General features: G+C 43.8%; 1 protein-coding gene across 1 annotated transcript in view; it reads left to right on the plus strand.

Annotated features, from left to right (window-relative positions):
• The window catches only part of LOC136617347 (oocyte zinc finger protein XlCOF22-like), a 75,917-nt gene that overhangs the window by 28,043 nt on the left and 30,508 nt on the right, over positions 1 to 17,366 (plus strand). Inside the window, exons 3-4 of the mRNA XM_066594250.1 lie at positions 3,855 to 3,962; positions 4,034 to 4,157. Coding sequence (XP_066450347.1) covers positions 3,855 to 3,962; positions 4,034 to 4,157 — 232 coding nt within the window. The remainder of the gene's footprint in view (positions 1 to 3,854; positions 3,963 to 4,033; positions 4,158 to 17,366) is intronic.

A 17,366-nucleotide genomic window follows, 5' to 3' on the forward strand; every position in this document is an offset into this window, starting at 1 on the left:
ACCTGCTAGCCCCCCCCCCCCCCTCCCACACACACACACACACACACTTAAAAACACAGCTGCCCTCGGCTGTACTGAGCTGCGAGGAGCGGAAAGGTGTGCCTACCAGGTATTTATGACAGTACATGGTTTTAGAGTTTTGTACACTTACACATTATTTTAGTAGTCTCGTTGGATTAGGACAGAATCCTGGCTCCCAGCTATCTATGGGGCACTACATAGTTCTTCTCCCCACAGGCACAGCGAAAAATGCATAAACATTTAATGCAAATAAGACCTGAAAGAAATGTACCTTAAGGTAGGTCAGCTGTTAGGAATGGAACAATCACAGCATGACATGACTTTAGAGTCCTGTACAAAGTTTGCATGTATACACTGGAAGAAAAACATGCAGTAGTAACAACCCCTTGATTCCTAGCAAACCTTCTGTTTGGTGGTGGAATGGCACAGAGGATGTGCGAGAGTCCATGGAAACATGTAAAGTCCACAATGTAATACAAGCATCCCTGAAAAGGGGGTAAAGTAAGCATGAGCATAAACAACAAACAAAAACTGGTAATCTTCAAGTATTCTCTTGAGGCACATGACTTAAGCGTTGCAATAACTTATAAACTTGAGAACTTTAGGACACACTGAGTAGTCTCTCAGGGCACTGAGCTTGGTTGCAGCAAATGTTGCAATAAATAAGGTATTTTCTGAATCCATGGGATTAATAAAATGACGTTTATATAACAAAGTCTATTCAAGTAATCTTGGAGGTGGTTGACCACGTGGATCTGGTAGATCTTCTGAGGATGGTGGGCAATGTTGGTAATCTTAACATTGGTGATAATACTGGTGAAGTTAGTACAGAGCTGGATGGAGTAATTGAAGTAGAAGAGCTTGATGTTGAAGGATTTGGTGATGTTCCTGGAGCATTAGATGATGGTGGTTGATATACTAGGTGGGAAAAGGTTTTGATACCAAAGCAATTGATTTTCTAAGGTAAATGGAGAAAGATATTCTGTGACTGGTTAGGGATTAGATTTGGTGATTTCCTCTTCTTGGTCTGATTCGATTTCCTCTGTTCCAGAGTCTGTAGATGAAGCTGGTTGGGCAAGGCAAATTTTAAGGTGATTGCAGTGGACGACTTGGATCTTTTCTTCAGGATGGGCGATGCGGTAGAGTCCATTTTCTGGGGATATTTCAGTGATGACTGTATAGGGGGTAAGTTCCCATCTGGTGCCTAACTTTCCACTACTATGTTCCTTTCTTAACCAGACTTGGTCTCCAATTTGTAGATCTGATGTGTGGGCTTTCTTGTCAAAATCACGGGCTTGTTTCTCTCTTACTCCTAAGTGTGTGTCAATGATTTCTTGGGCTTCCTTGAGTCCTCTTTGGTGGTCTTGTATCCAGTGTGTTTTGGGCAATGTGTTTTTGTCATCTGCTACTTGAATCCTTAATTTGAGGTCTGCGGGCAACTTTCCTTGACGGCCAATGTGGGCTGCTGTTGTAGGTGTAGATAAATTTGGGCAGTAGAGTGGGCAAATAAGCTTTCTGTTTGGGTAGAATGGTTCTGAGTAATTCTAGGAGGGTTTGGTTTGCTTTCTCGCAAAGTCCATTTCCCTGGGGGTGATTAAGTGGTGGCTTGAAGTTTTTTGCAGTTATAGGTGGCACATAATTCTTGAAAAAGTTGTGATTCAAAGGCTGGTCCTCTATTTGATAAGATTTGGTCAGGGCATCCATAATAGAGGATGAAATGCTTCCACACAATGGCGGCTGTGGTTCTGGTGGTCAGATCTTTTACGGGAATGGAGATGGTGACTTTGGTGTAATGGTCAATCAAAGTAAGTGTAGGTGGGGTGTAGCATGGCTTTTATTCATTGTGGGCTTTTCTCTTTCTTTCACATACTGTGCATTCCTGGCACCACTTTTTGACATAGTTTCTCATGCCGATCCAGTTCACCGAAGGTCCGACTGTCTTGTTGAAGCAAGAACCATTTTTTTTTTAGTGTCCGCATTTTCTGATGAAGAGTTTGGCAGCTTGGCAGTTTTGTTGGACTTGATGCAAGGTGAAGTCTGGCATTTCAGTGCCCTCCCATGTGTCGTCTTCAGGGGAATTGTCTATTGATGTAGGTAGTCTAGAGAGAGCGTCAGCGTTTGTATTGGTTTTTCCAGTGGTTTTTTCATTTGACTTGGAAGGGGAAGTTGGCTACATGGGACAACCATCTCTGTTCTAACTTAAGCTCCTGGTTTGGCTGAGTTTAAGTGGGCAACTGGATTGTTATCTGTGTAAGCGGTAAAGGTTGCGGCAGCTAGTTAATCTTTAAACTTTTCCATGATGGCCCAGATTAATGCGAGTGGTTCTAATTTAAAGGAAATGTAATTCTGGTCATTTCTTTCAGCACCTTTTAATGAGCGGCTGGCATATTCAACTACCCTCTCTTTGCCTTCTTGCACCTGGCTTTCGAAGCTGGTGTCTGTATAGAGATTAACCCCTTAATGACATGGCCTATTTTGGACTTAAGGACACAACGATTTTTGCCGGATTTTCTTCTCCATTTATCAAAAGTCATAACTTTTTTATTTTTCCGTTGACGCGGCCGTATAAGGGCTTGTTTTTTGCGTGGCGAACTGTAGTTTTTATCGGTGCCACTTTTGGGTATGTTGACTATATTGTAAAACTTTTATTTAATTTTTTTTTTATGATCGCAGGGAGAGAAAACGCATCAATTCTGCCATAGATTTTTTTTTTTTTTTACCGCGTCAATCATGCAGCATAAATGACACAATCTATTTTTTCTGCGGGTCGGTACGGTTACAACGATACTAAAATTCTTACCTTTTTTTAGGTTTTTCCACTTTTCTGCAATGAAAACCCTTTTTTTGGAAATCTTTATTTTTTTATTTTTTTCTAAATCGCTGCATTCAAAGTCCTGTAACTTTTTTTTATTTTTTTATGTACAGAGCTCTATGAGGGCTTATCTTTTGCAAGACGAGCTGTAGTTTTTATTGGTACCATTTTGTCTCAGTTTTTTAGCGCTTTTTTTTACGCTTTTTTCTTTGCACAGTCAAAAGCATGTGCAGCTTATTGTACGCGTCGTTATGGACACAATAGCAAATATGTGGGGTTTTAATTTTTTTAACCTTTTTATATGCTAATATGAGAAAAAGCATAAAAAGGTTTTTTGTTTTTTTTTACATTTTTTTTTTTTTTTTAATTCATTTTTTAAATCTTTTTTAACACTTTGTGTCCCCCTGGGGGACTTACAACACTGCCCTGATGATCGCTGTGATAAGGCATGGGAGGGCTACTGCCCTGCCATGCCTTATCGCTTATGCAGCGATCTCAGGCACTGGCAACACAGGACGCCAGTGTCTGGCGTCCTGTTGCCATGGCAACAGGCCGGGTTCTCTGCGATTATATCGCGCTCCCTCTGTGTGAACTCTTCCCATACCGCAATCTGCATAGATCGCGGTAGGGAAGGGGTTAACAGCGCGGGGGGGGGCGCATCTCCGATGCACCCCTGCTGTTGCAGCGGGACACCGGCTGTGACTGGCTGTAAGTTTACACCCTGGTGCGGGAAGTACCCCGCTGCCAGGACGCTCCTCTCTACTGGTGGTCTGTAGGGGGCGTCCTGAGCCCGGTCACCTTGTGTACCCCCATCCACTGCTTCCAACACCTCCTGACAGTCTGGTCAAAATGGCCGATGGGGGACAATTCATCGATACGACCATCCAGCTCCTCACATCCCAATAATGCGTCCCCTCTCAGACTCTGGTAACGGATGGTTTTTGTAAAGAAAAAATAATAAAATATAGAGTACAAATCGGCCTCATTTTGTTCAGTTCTAAGTGTCTCTCCCCACCTACAGGAGTGCACAGCAGTGAAAAAGACAGCGACTCCCATCATCCATCCACACTCCCTGATCCAGAAGCTTCTAGAACTCACCAACAAGATGACGGAGCTGCTGACAGGAGAGGTGACTGCGGGGAATGTGGGGGGACATTCTAGCGGGGGGCTCTGACTGATGACTGGATATTGTGTTGTCAGGTTCCTATAAGGTGTCAGGATGTGGCCGTCTATTTCTCCATGGAGGAGTGGGAGTATGTAGAGGGCCGGCGGGATGTGTACGCGGCCGCCATGATGGAAGATCACCCCCCTCTTATATCATCTGGTAAGCTAACACTATCATAGAATCCTAGACTGTTAGCATTCGAAGGGTCCTCCAGGGTCATCGGGTCCAACCCCCTGCTCAATGCAGGATTCACTAAATCATCCCAGACAGATGTCTATCTGGCCTCTGAACACTTCCATTGAAGGAGAACTCCCCACCTCCCGTGGTAACCTGTTCCACTCATTGATCCCCCTCACTGTGTAATATCTAATCTGTGTCTCCTCCCTCTCAGTTTCATCCCATTGCTTCTAGTCTTTCCTTGTACAGATGAGAATAGGGCTGATCCTTCTGCACTGTGACAGCCCTTCAGATATTTGTAGACAGCTATTAAGTCTCCTCAGCCTTCTCTTCTACAAGCTAAACATTCCCAGATCGTTTTACCGTTCCTCATAGGACATGATTTGCAGACCGCTCACCATCCTGGTAACTCTTCTTTGTCTATGTCTTTTTTAAGGTGAGGTGCCCAGAACTGGACCCAGTATTCCAGATGAGGTCTGACTAAGGAAGAGTGGAGGGGGATAATGACCTCACGTGATCTAGACTCTATGCTTCTCTTAATACATCTCAGAATTGTGTGTTGCCTTTTTGGCTGCTGCATCACATTGTTGACTCATGTTCAGTCTATGGTCTATTAGTATACCCAAGTCTTTTTCACATGTGCTGCTGAATTCCTCATATTCTGTATGTGCTTTTTTAATTTTTCTTGCCCAGATGTAGGACTTTGCATTTCTCCTTGTTAAATAACATTCTGTTAGTCGCTGCCCACCGGTCAAGCTTTTCTAGATCTTTTTCAATACTCTCTCTCTTCTCTAGTGTTAGCTATCCCTCCTAGCTTTGTGTCGTCAGCAAATTTGATCAGTTTCCCCTTAATCCCCTCTACATCATTTATAAAAAGTTTGACCAACACTGGGCCCAGGACAGATTCTTGTGGTGCTCCATTTGACACATTCTTTCACTTGGATGGGCAGCCTTTTATGACCACTCTTGGAGTACAATAACTCAGCCAATTGTGAATCCACCTAACAGTTGCCTTGTCAATCCCAGATTTGGGTTTTTTGTTTTTTTTTAATAAGTATGGTATGAAATACTTGGTCAAATGCTCTACTAAAGTCAAGATATACTATATCCACCACATTTCCTGATCAACCCAGTCGGTGATTCTCTCATAGAAGGATATTAGATTTGTCTGGCATGACTTGTTTTGTTACAAACCCATGCTGGCTCTGGTTAATTACTTCATTTTCATCCAATTACTTGATTACATGCTGTGTAATAATCTGTTCAAAGATCTTTCCTGGTATAGAAGTCAGGCTCACATGCGTGTAGTTTCCTGGATCCACCTTCTTCCCTTTTTTGAAGATGGGGACAAGATTTGCCCTTCTCGAATCTTCTGGGACTTTTCCTGTTCTCCAGGAATTGTCAAAGATTATGGCGAGTGGTTCAGTCATTACCTCTGCTGCTTCCTTTAGTATCCTAGGATGTAACTCATCTGGACCTTGAGACATGAATTCATGTAAATTAGCTAAGTGTTCCCTCACCATCTCTCTGCTTACAGATAGTCTGCATTCTTTTATTCCCCCAATAGCACAGGGAAGATCAGTTAATGTTCCATCTACTTTCTGAGAGAAAACAGATACAAAATAGGAATTTAAAAGTTCTTCCTTCTGACCATCATTCTTAACCAATTCGCCATTTTCTTCCTGCAAGCATCCAATAGCATCTTTGACTTTTCTTTTGCTTTCGACATACCCCCAAAATTCTTTTTTTTATTGCTTTTCGCCTCTGTTGCAAGCCTCAATTCATTATTAGCTTTAGCTTTTCTGACCCTTGCCCTACAGTTTCTGCAGACCGCATTATATATTTCTTTAGATCTTCCCCCTCTTTCCATTTGATAAACATATTTTTCTTCCTCTATAACATGTGTACAAGTTCTGTGTTCATCCATCCTGGTCTCTTTAAACGCTTCCCATTCTTCCTTCTTTTATGTTTCAACGGTTTTTATTGAAATAAAATCTTAAGGGTGGCAACACTCTGCCGCAATTTCCCCACGCAGGGGGGTAAAGTCTTGACAATGCAGTACAGAGTCCTTGGCCTGTTTTTAACATATACTATAGATAACAATTAACAAAACTAAAATATTTATTCAGTTTGCAAAGATAGGGTTACATCATGGTGTTATGAGTCTCACATGTTTTTATTAGAATGATAGGGGGGTGAGGGGGTAAAACAGATCTCGATGTCCTCCAGCTCTGGTCATGACTGAGAGAATCATTATTTTTTATTAGATATCTTTGCCACCTTCATAGTGGATATTTTTAGATTAGTGAATATAACTAGATGGAACTAGCAGGATCTTCCACTTATGTTCTCATGTGGTTGTATAGATTAGGGATGTTGATGTGCGTTATCCAGGGATTCCATATCTTCTCGAATTGGGGGGTTGTGTCTTGCCGGATGGCAACAAGCTTTTCGTTTACGAAAATCTTTCTTCCTGCTTTTAGGGATTGGTAACGATTGTGCTTTGAGAATCTCATTTCACAATATTTCCCAACCTTCTTGGACATTTCTGTCCTTAAGAACACCCAGCCATTGGATTCTTCTTCTTTCTGAGTTCAGTAAAATCTGCCTTTCTGAAATCCATCCTTGAGGTCTGAGTCTTCTCAGGTCTTCCTCCCCTTGTTATCCAACATCCAAGGATATCCTGATCACTGCCGCCTAAGGTCCCGGCCACCCTTACTTCCTCAACTGTTCCCTCCCTGTTGGTAAGAATTCAGTCCAAGATAGCAGATCCCCTTGTTTCCTCTTCTACCTTCTGGAAGATAAACTTGTCACCAAGAGCGGATCAGAATCTGTTGGATCCATTACTTTTACCTGAGAGATTCCCAACAAATGTCTGGATGGGTAAAATCTCCCATGATCACTATGTTGGGCTTCTTTGAGAGCTTGGCCATCTGATGTAGCTAGAGCTCCTCCATATCTTCTGCTTGTCCAGGCGGCCTATAGTAAATGCCTACAATGGTGTCCATTCTGTTGTTCTCTCCTTGTATTCTTACCCAAACAGTTTCTACAGAACTCCCAGCTCTGAAGCTTGAATCTCAGTGTAGATGAATGTACTCCTAACATATGTTAGGGAATTCAATGTTCCGTCAATATGCTGTGAGGCTCCAAATCAAAGATGGTTATGGCGGCCGCCGTGAGAAAGCAATAGACACAGGCATCACGGTCGTGTCTTAGAGCAATCTGTTTTTATTGTGTACATTGCCTTATTCTTATACAGAAAATAGTAGGCGTATCAGTAGGCTAGTGTTACAGAGGTTGACCTGTTTTACTGGTACATAATTTTGTCTTCTCTATAAACAATGCTTTATTTGTTTGTATGTAGACATCGTGTCTGGTATCCTGATTATCATCACACTCTACATTCTAATCACATGCCCTACCTAGACAGCAGTAAGAAACAAAGCATTCCATACAACCTTTTGATCAGTGTAACGAGATAAACAAGCTCTTGGAGACATGATGGACATTTAAGATTACACCTCTACTTAATGTAATTAAGTACTAATCTAAATGTACAAGCATTTAGCAGAGCTTTTCATAGGACACAGAATAGAGTGTACAATTTAGGCCTACAGCCTCCAGAAATGTATATCAAAGATACATACATATATAAATTAATATGTTCATAACCCTCACACATACAACACAGTCCTGTAGGTTGTGCCATGCATCCTTCTTGGATCAGACTTGTTCTCATTGAGATCTGTGAGGAGAAGTCATCACCTTGATGTGTTTGCCATGTCCATGAACAGTTTCTGACAAAATGCAAACAGATGGGCAGCTGCACACTCCAATCAAACCACGAAGTGGGGGAGCCTCAAAGAGGTTAATGCAAAGACTTCGATGCTGGGTCCAGACTTATTGACCCCGGAAGGACATAATTACCAGTTAATGTATTGTGGTGAAGTCGGCACTCCAGGACTTTTCTTAAGTAGATAAAAATAATCTTTATTCCTCATCTACTTAAGAAAAGTCCTGGAGTGCTGACTTCATCACAATACATTAACATGAACAGTTTCTGCACATTACCCTGCTGAGCGCACGGCCCTTACGACAGGAGCGCCTGATGCTGCTTGTATTGGTCACATCCTCTTATGCGGCCCCAGAGATGTGAGTGGGAAAGGGATCAAAGTTCTCAGGGACTCAGAGATTATTTCCTGCCGGATGTTAGCAATTTTCACTTTGAAATAAGGGGCTCGTTTTTCAGCGCTGCAGTCTATCACAGGTCTAAGAAGGGAGTGAAAGGCGTTCTATTGGATAGTGAGGAGCCGAGAGGTGACAGAATTGTTTTGTTCGGTGAAGGGCAAGGTTGTAAGTTCAGAGTATGAGGAAATGTGCCGACGTCTAATATTCCCCATTGCTGAAGGAAACATGCTTGAGGTGTGTGACTAGGTGGAGTCTGCCTCGGAATGGTTGGAGCTTGGGCACCTTTGAGGCTTTTGGTACAATGTTTGGCAGATCAGATCAGTGAGAGTGATGACTATAAGGAGTGTTAACAGACTTATGTGTGTGATCGTTCGGAGAGTCCTGGGAGATACTGAATAAATCAGAGCTGAAAGAAAACCAAGTCAAGTATATTGTTGTCTTTGTGTGTGGAAGAAGCTGTAAGTTGTGAGCAGCCTAAGGGGGAAGTTGGTGATAGAAGTTGAGAAGGAGATTGGGGGTCAGTGGAAATGTTAAAAGCCCACTCTGCAAAAAAACCTTTTTAAATCGCTGCCCCTCTCACTGGATTGTTTGTAACTCTGCAGGTCTTCTGTGTATTGTGGCAGTTTTCATGCTTTGCAGCTCCCTGCCTAATACTTATTAGGCATCATCTTGAGATTTTTTAGATTTACTTTCACATCTGTCCCATGATGCATTAGCTACAGGCAGTACCATTTCTGCCTGCTGAGGGACAGGAGTTTATATATTCACCTAAATAACTAAATAATGGATGAAAAAAAGTGTTGCCAAAGTGGCCCTTTGAAGTCACTCAGAATGAGAATGGGAATTTCACAAGCTGGAAAGTGGGTGAGCCAAGCAACAAAATAATCCAGAACCAAGACAGAAGGGTACAGGGGGTGGTAGACAACTTCCACTGACACGGACACTGAATGGAAGAGTCTGAGTGTGGACCTCCAAAATGGGAAATAATCCGGAACGTGTGTTGCGGAGAGAGAACGACGCCTACTCCACCGCCAAGCCTGAAAGTGTAGGCGGCCGTACGTTCGAGCAACGGAAGTGGTTTCTGTGAGGCCCAGCAGCTTGAGAGCTTTTGTAGCGCCGAAGTTATGACTGGCAGGGATTTTACTGCATGGTGACTGACCGTTCCAGAGCACAGAAGGTGCACAGCGAATGTTAATGAGATTTAAAAGTTTTCTTTATGAGGCAGATGGGAAGAGGCAGCTAGTAGAAATAGAAGGTGGATCGGGGTTAGGGGAAATGTCCCTGCAGTTAGTAGTGGCTCAGCAGATGGCGAAAGCAACTTTTATGTTTCTCAGTGGAATCAGATGGTTTGAGGAGGTTTGCGAAATTGAAAAGTACATGTGAGCAGTGAACGGACAAGGGAAGGAGTGAGGGGGCGGATGTGGGCAGAATATTACCTGGGGAAAGGGAAGATGGCCATGCTTTGTGGGCCAGCCTCAGATGAAAAAGAGCAGTTCTGGAAACCTCGATTCCATCCAAACAGGTTGGTGAACTTCCAATCCCCTGCTAATCAGCTAATTGAGGGGCTGCGCCGGGCCTCTGGCATTGTTTACCAGCCTCGGCTCCACACAGTTGGTAGTGTGTTGATCCTTCCCTAAGGTGGTCGCCCTAAGGGAAGCCAGTCTGTTCTGGGACCTCTTTCTCCAGATGAGATGCGGCCGGGGGGAGGATTCTTGGTGACAGCCATTCTCATTGATTCAGCAAACCTAGCTTATGTCATCAGGCGGGGAAACACATGACTAATTCCTGTCTACTGCCCATCTGAAGGCATCGCAGTATGTAAATGCAGATTACCTCAGTGGGTAGAGGTGAAGTTGGTGGTAATGGTCTTCAAGCAGGTATCTCCTCTTGGGGACACCTTTTCTGGTTGCCTCTGGGTCAGACAAGAAGTGCTGCAGATTTTTCCTGATAGTGGACACACTTTCTTCAGCCTCTATTGTCTGCTATGCGGAGTAACAGCCACCACAAAGGGGGAATGCGCAAGGTCATTCTAGGTCATTTAAGAGGTTTTTGTCCTAGAGTGTCAAACGCGCTTTCACAGAGAACCACATCAGCCAAAGGCCAGTTGTGATTGTAAGACTGTATAGTAAGGGCTTGTTCACACATTTTTATGCAGCATATTATGCACGCAATTTTTGTGCACTTAATACGCAGTGCACAAAAACTGCATTTTCGTCCGAGCAGGCTCGGGGGGGCAGCAGGGGGGAGAGGGAGATCTCTCTTCCCCCTAACCACACACACACACACACACACACACACACACACAACCCCTCGAGCCTTCTCGGACGAGAATGCAGTTATTCGAGAAGAGCGATGCTCGCTCGAGTAACTGCCTTATCTGAGCGTGCTCGCTCATCTCTACTAAGAACCTATATAGATTTCAACGGGTTTTGTTCACATGAGCATTTATTTTCACAGGCTGTGTGAAAGTTAACTCTATAGAATTCCTTCCCCGTGGAATCTCGGATCACTCACCAATCCGTATGACTCTTAAAAACCTAAGCTTGACTATACATAAAAGACTCAAAATACACCCATTCTGGCTCTCGCTGTTCGGCCCCAATGACCGCATACCGGACCAGATTCAAATCTATTATGAGGCACACTCAGACAAGACGCTAGTATGGGAGGCATTTAAGGCCTACCTCAGGGGATGTTTCAGATCCTCAATCTCCTTTATAAAAAGAGCCATCTCACGAGGAGAATTATTAGCAGAACAATGCCAGCAGCTAGAGAGAGAATATATCGCAGACCCAACAGACATCAAAAAAGACAGATGGCTCCAGACGGGCAGGAACTACTTAATATACCTAAAAGAAAAGGCCCAGAGGAACCTTTTCTACACCCGACAATCCTTTTTTGAACTGGGAAATCAATCCAGCAAACTATTAGCCTGGATGGCCCGGCAAGAAACTGCATCCCAGATCGTATTAAGAGTCAAAACAGACCAAGGAGTAACACTCACTGACCCAAAAGAGATCTTGAATAGATTTCAACAATACTACAACGATCTATACCAAACACAGACCGACTACCCTCCCGAGGACTTGGAACTCTACTTAATGGACATATTCCCAGAACTGCAAGACGACCATAAGTCCCTACTAGACTCTCCCATAACAATCGAGGAAATTGAGGAAGCAATAAACGACATGGCAAAAAACAAAACCCCGGGTCCGGATGGTCTACCGATAGAAGTCTATCAACAATACAAAAAAGAAATTATACCGCACCTACTTTCCCTATACGAACACATATTCGATAAAAAACAGCTCCCAGAATCAATGTTAGAAACCACAATAGTTCTCATCCTAAAGCCAGAAAAAAAACCCAGAAGATTGTAGTTCGTATAGGCCTATTTCATTACTGAACACAGACTATAAAATCCTCACTAAAATACTGGCCTCACACCTAAACCAAGCTATAAAAGACATCATTCACCCAGACCAAACAGGCTTTATCCCCAGAATGTCCACGTCAGATAACATTAGAAGAACGCAAGTGATTATGCAGGTGGGGTGGAGGTGGAGATCGGACTGGGCCCTGGCCTCATTAGACGCAGCCAAGGCATTCGACTCAGTTGAATGGCCATACTTGATGAAGACTTTACAGAGGTTTGGATTCGGGGATGCATTCGTTAGATGGATCTCTATTTTATACAAGGCACCGCCGGCTAGGGTGGCGGTGAATGGCCTGACCTCCATCGCCTTCCCGCTTCACAGGGGGACCCGACAGGGCTGCCCGCTCTCTCCCCTCCTGTTTGCAATCGCCATAGAGCCCCTGGCCTTGAGAATCCGACAGCACGCCTCGTATAGAGGTGTCCAGGTGGGACCCAGGGAAGACAGGATAGGGTTATACGCAGATGACATAATATTATACATGTCAGACCCCAAGAATACCCTACCATTAACCATCACCCTAATAAACCAATTTGGAAATTTTTCAGGCCTTCGTATAAATTGGCAGAAATCCGCATATATGCCTTTAAGACCGGAGGGATGGCAGACGGGGGAAGTATTCTGTAACCTACAGGTCACCCCCCAATTTAAATACCTCGGGATCCATATAACCAGAGACCATACACTAAGTCTCGACCTAAACATCACCCCCTTACTGACAACCCTACAACTAAAACTGAAATCCTGGAGCTCTCTGCCACTGTCAGTAGCAGGCAGAATAAATCTCATAAAAATGATAATACTCCCCAAGTACTTGTACTGCCTAGAACACGCAGAAACAACAATACCACAGAAATTCTTCAAAAAAACTAACTCCCTAATAATATCATTCATTTGGGGGAACGCCAGAGCCAAACTCCGAATGGACACACTACAGCGACCTAAAGAAATGGCAGGAATGGCACTACCAGACTTTAAACTCTATTATTTAGCGGGACAGGTCAGATATATCCGCCACTGGCTGTCGGGCTCTTCCCTCCCCAACTCCGAGCACCACTTGATGTTCTTCCTCTTGGACACATCTCTTTGGATTCTCCTGGAGAAACCAGGATTGTTGAGCAAGCAGATGCTACCCATCCACAGGCTGGCGACTAATGTATGGCAGGCATGTAAGCTACTGACCAAACGAAATGGCACCCCTCTGGAGACCCCTTTATGGGACAATAGAGCATTACCACACCTGGTGAACTTACCAGACAAACAATTCTGGACAAACCTAGGAATCCCTACCTTAGAACACCTATACACCGACCAAGTACTAATTTCATTTGAGCAACTACAACAGCTATACCAAATTCCAAGAACGGGCTTTTACAGGTACCTACAACTTAGACATGCCTTAACAGCACAATTCCCAGAACCCAGACAACCCTTCTTTCAGTACCCATTAATAGGTATATTATGCACCCAGGGACCCAAAGGACTGATATCGGCATTATACACCCACCTGTTACAATCTAAGATCCCCGAAACACCAATGATAGTGGAGGAGAGATGGAGAGAGCTCATTCCCGCTCTCACCAGTGAGGACTGGGGGACAGCGATGTCCACGTACACCGCAGTGTCACCAGCAGCAAACAACAAACTGACACAATTATATATACTGCATCAGTGCTATCTGACGCCGATCAGACTGCACAAAATGAAAAGGATACCCACAAACCAATGTCATAGATGCAAAGCCCCCAATGCAAACTTCAACCATCTAATATGGAGTTGCCCTAACATCTACACATACTGGGGAGAAGTCACAGAATTCTTAACTCAATTGATGGGTATACCCGTACCACAAGACCCAGCAGTATGCCTACTGGGCATCCTAGATGAGCAGTGGCAATACCACGACAGAATATTCCTCACTAAGACACTATTCTACGCCCACAAGGCAATAGCTTTGCGTTGGATGGATAGACGCCCCCCGACACTCTCAAAATGGCAGAATATAGTTAATGCTATACTACCATATGAAAAAAATAGTATACAAAAATAGAAAATGCCCCGACAAGTTTGATATGGTGTGGGAAAGATGGTGCGGATCAGCAAGTACAATATCCACGCAAGACAGATTCCAAAACCTACTGAGAGCAATCGCACCTAGAACAAGCCGGTAAACCACGGAGGAGTTATGGCCCTCCACTGACGCCATGAGCTAATAGGAGGCCACAATATACCCAATACCAACATGTGTTAATGTAACGTATTTGAATGTAATTACAGAACCATAAGAGTCTATGATGTAACCAAAGATGTTTATTCATGTAATGTACGGATTATAAACTGTTCAATAAAACGAGTTTAAAAAAAAAAAAAGGAAGGAAAATGTTTATCAAATGGAAAGAGGAGGGAATATCTAAAGAAGAATATTTTGTATCTGTTTTTTCTCAGAAAGTAGATTTAACATCAACTGATCTTCCCTATGCTATTGGGGAAATAAAAGCATGCAGGCTATCTATAAGCAGAGAGATGGTGAGGGAACACCATTGTTTGAATTCATGTCTCTGGGTCCAAATGAATGACATCCTAGGATACTAAAGGAAGCAGCAGAGGTAATTGCTGAACCACTCGACTTAATCTTTGATAATTCCTGGTGAACAGGAGAAGTCCCAGAAGATTGTAAAAGTGCGAATGTTGTCCCTATCTTCAAAAAAGGGAAGAAGGTGGATCCAGGAAACTACAGGCCGGTGAGCCTGACTTCTATACCGGGAAAGATCTTTGAGCAAATTATAAAACAGCATGTTTGCAAGTACTTGGATGGGAATGGAGTAATTAACCAGAGCCGGCATGGGTTTGTAACAAACAAGTCATGGCAGACAAATCTAATTTCCTTCTATGACAGAATCACCGACTGGGTTGATCAGGGAAATGCGGTGAATAAAGTATATCTTGACTTTAGTAAAGCATTTGACAAAGTATCTCATACCATACTTATTGAAAAAAAAGACCAAATCTGGGATTGATAAGGCAACTGTTAGGTGGATTCACAACTGTCTGAGTGATCGTAGTCAAAGAGTAGCCATAAATGGCTGCACATCCAAGTGGAAGAATGTATCAAGTGGGGTACCACAAGGCTCTGTCCTAGGACCAGTGTTGGTCAACATTGTTATAAATGATCCGGAGGAGGGAAGTGATGGGAAACTGATCAAATTGTCTGACGACCCGAAGCTGGTTTCAAAAAGATCTAGAAAAGCTTCAACAGTGGGCGGCGACTAACAGAATGGTATTTAACAAGGAGAAATACAAAGTCCTACATCTGGGCAAGAAAAATGAAAAAAACACATACAGAATGGGAGGAATTGGGCTAAGCAGCAGCACATGTGAAAAAGACTTGGTTATACTAATAGATCATAGACTGAACATGAGTCAACAATGTGATGCAGCAGCCAAAAAGGCAAACACAATTCTGGGATGTATTAAGAGAAGCATAGAGTCTAGATCAAGTGATGTCATTGTCCCCCTCTACTCTTCCTTAGTCAGACCTCATCTGGAATACTGGGTCCAGTTCTGGGCACCCCACTTTAAAAAGACAGACAAACTGAAGCAAGTTTAGAGAAGCGTTACCAAGATGGTGAGCAGTCTGCAAATCATGTCCTATGAGGAATGGTTAAAGGATCTGGGAATGTTTAGCTTGCAGAAGAGAAGGCTGAGAGGAGACTTAATAGTGGTCTACAAATATCTGAAGGGCTGTCACAGTGCAGAGGGATCAGCCCTATTCTCATCTGTACAAGGAAAGACTAGAAGCAATGGGATGAAACCGAAAGGGAAGAGACAGATTAGATGCGGAATATGTTGGCGCTATACAAATAAAGATTATTAATATTATTATATTAGACAGTGAGGGGGGATCAATGAGTGGGAACAGGTGGGCACAGGAGGTGGTGAGTTCTCCTTCAATAGAAGTATACAAACAAAGGCTGGACAAATTTCTGTCTGGGATGCTTTAGTGATCCTGCACTGAGCAGGGGGTTGGACCCGATGACCCTAAAGGTCCCTTCCAACTCTACCATTCTATGACAACACACACACACACACACACACACGCACAGAGCTCTCTATGGAAGTGCATGCACACAGCGGACTTCTCAGCAGGCTGTGCACGCACACACTGCTCTCTATTGGAGTGCACACGCAAAGTGGACTTGTCTCAGCAGACTGTGCAAGTACACACTGCCTTCTATGGGAGTGCAAGTGCACAACAGACTTGTCTCAGCAGACTGCGCACGCACACACTGCTCTCTATCGGAGTGCATGTAGAAATTAGTCCACTGGCCCCAACTTCCCTGGTTGGTAGCGCAGAAACAGGGAGCCAGAGGTGTATAAAAAAAAGCACATCCCCGGAATCCTGGGGACCTGCTGTATGAGTAGCAGGTGGGGACTGGTTCCCTTGAAAACCTCAGAGGTGTCAGTTGAAGTGAATTTCATTATCTAAGATTTAAGAAGGTGGGATATGTCGGGCAGCTGGCTGACCTACAAATCCAGCATGCTTGCTCATTTAATGTGGCCTGCCTGCTGTATACTAAACCAGCAGCTGCCGGGATATACTGAGGTTGGAAATCAATGGAACCCCAGCCTGCAATTACAAGAAAAGCTCCCATTGAACCGCTCTGACCCTGGTGTATCCCAGCAGGCACTGCCTGGATAACCTGATCTCGCCTGCCGATCTAGCATAGTCAGCAATGGCTGCTGCCAGAATGGAGCTACAGGTGGGGTGAGTGGAATACTTGTAGGGATGCTGCCTGGAAAAGAGGCCAATAGCCACAAGTGTGGCCAGTATTAGGGCTCGTTTACACAGGTTTAAGCAGATGTCGATCATATCCACGCAACCAAAAATAACTTGCTTACAACCGCACTTTTCAGCTGTTCCTGCGTGTTTTTATGTGCACAAATGCACTGCGTATTTGTGCACGCAAAAAAAGAATGCAGACAGGGTCCCTGAAATGGTGCGCAATTACGTAGTGAATATGCCCACCCACTCACTTCAATGGCTTATTCCGGTGCATAATATGACCAAAATGGGTCAGGCCGCGATTGAAACACCATGTGAAAAAACACGCTCAAGTCAATGAACCCGATGAAATCGATGGTTTCCATTCACTGCGTATTGCGCACGTAATATGCTCATGTGAACGAGCCCTTGCTATACAATTACAATTGGCCCTTTTGAAGGTAGCTCGAAGGCTGATGTTTGACCCCCTGCTTTAGATGTAAAGGCCGCCCCCTTGTTACACTTCTGCATTTAAGTAGATGATGGGAAAGATCTATGTGATAAGTAGGGATCTGCTAGATTTATTAGGTCGCCCCTCATGCATCTTTTTTTTTTTTTTTAACTGAATAACCCCAATTTTGATGACCTCTCTGGGTATTGTAGTCCACCCATTCCATTTATTACTTTAGTTGCCCCTTTGTACCCGCTTAAGCTCTTATATGTCCTTCTTGAGTACCGGTGCCCAAAACAGGTCTGTTCTTCATACCCAGCCTGTCTTCAGGAAGCGGGGTGCAGCTGAAACAA

Source organism: Eleutherodactylus coqui, chromosome 1 (genome assembly GCF_035609145.1).
Source record: "Eleutherodactylus coqui strain aEleCoq1 chromosome 1, aEleCoq1.hap1, whole genome shotgun sequence".
Taxonomy (NCBI): Eukaryota; Metazoa; Chordata; class Amphibia; order Anura; family Eleutherodactylidae; genus Eleutherodactylus; species Eleutherodactylus coqui.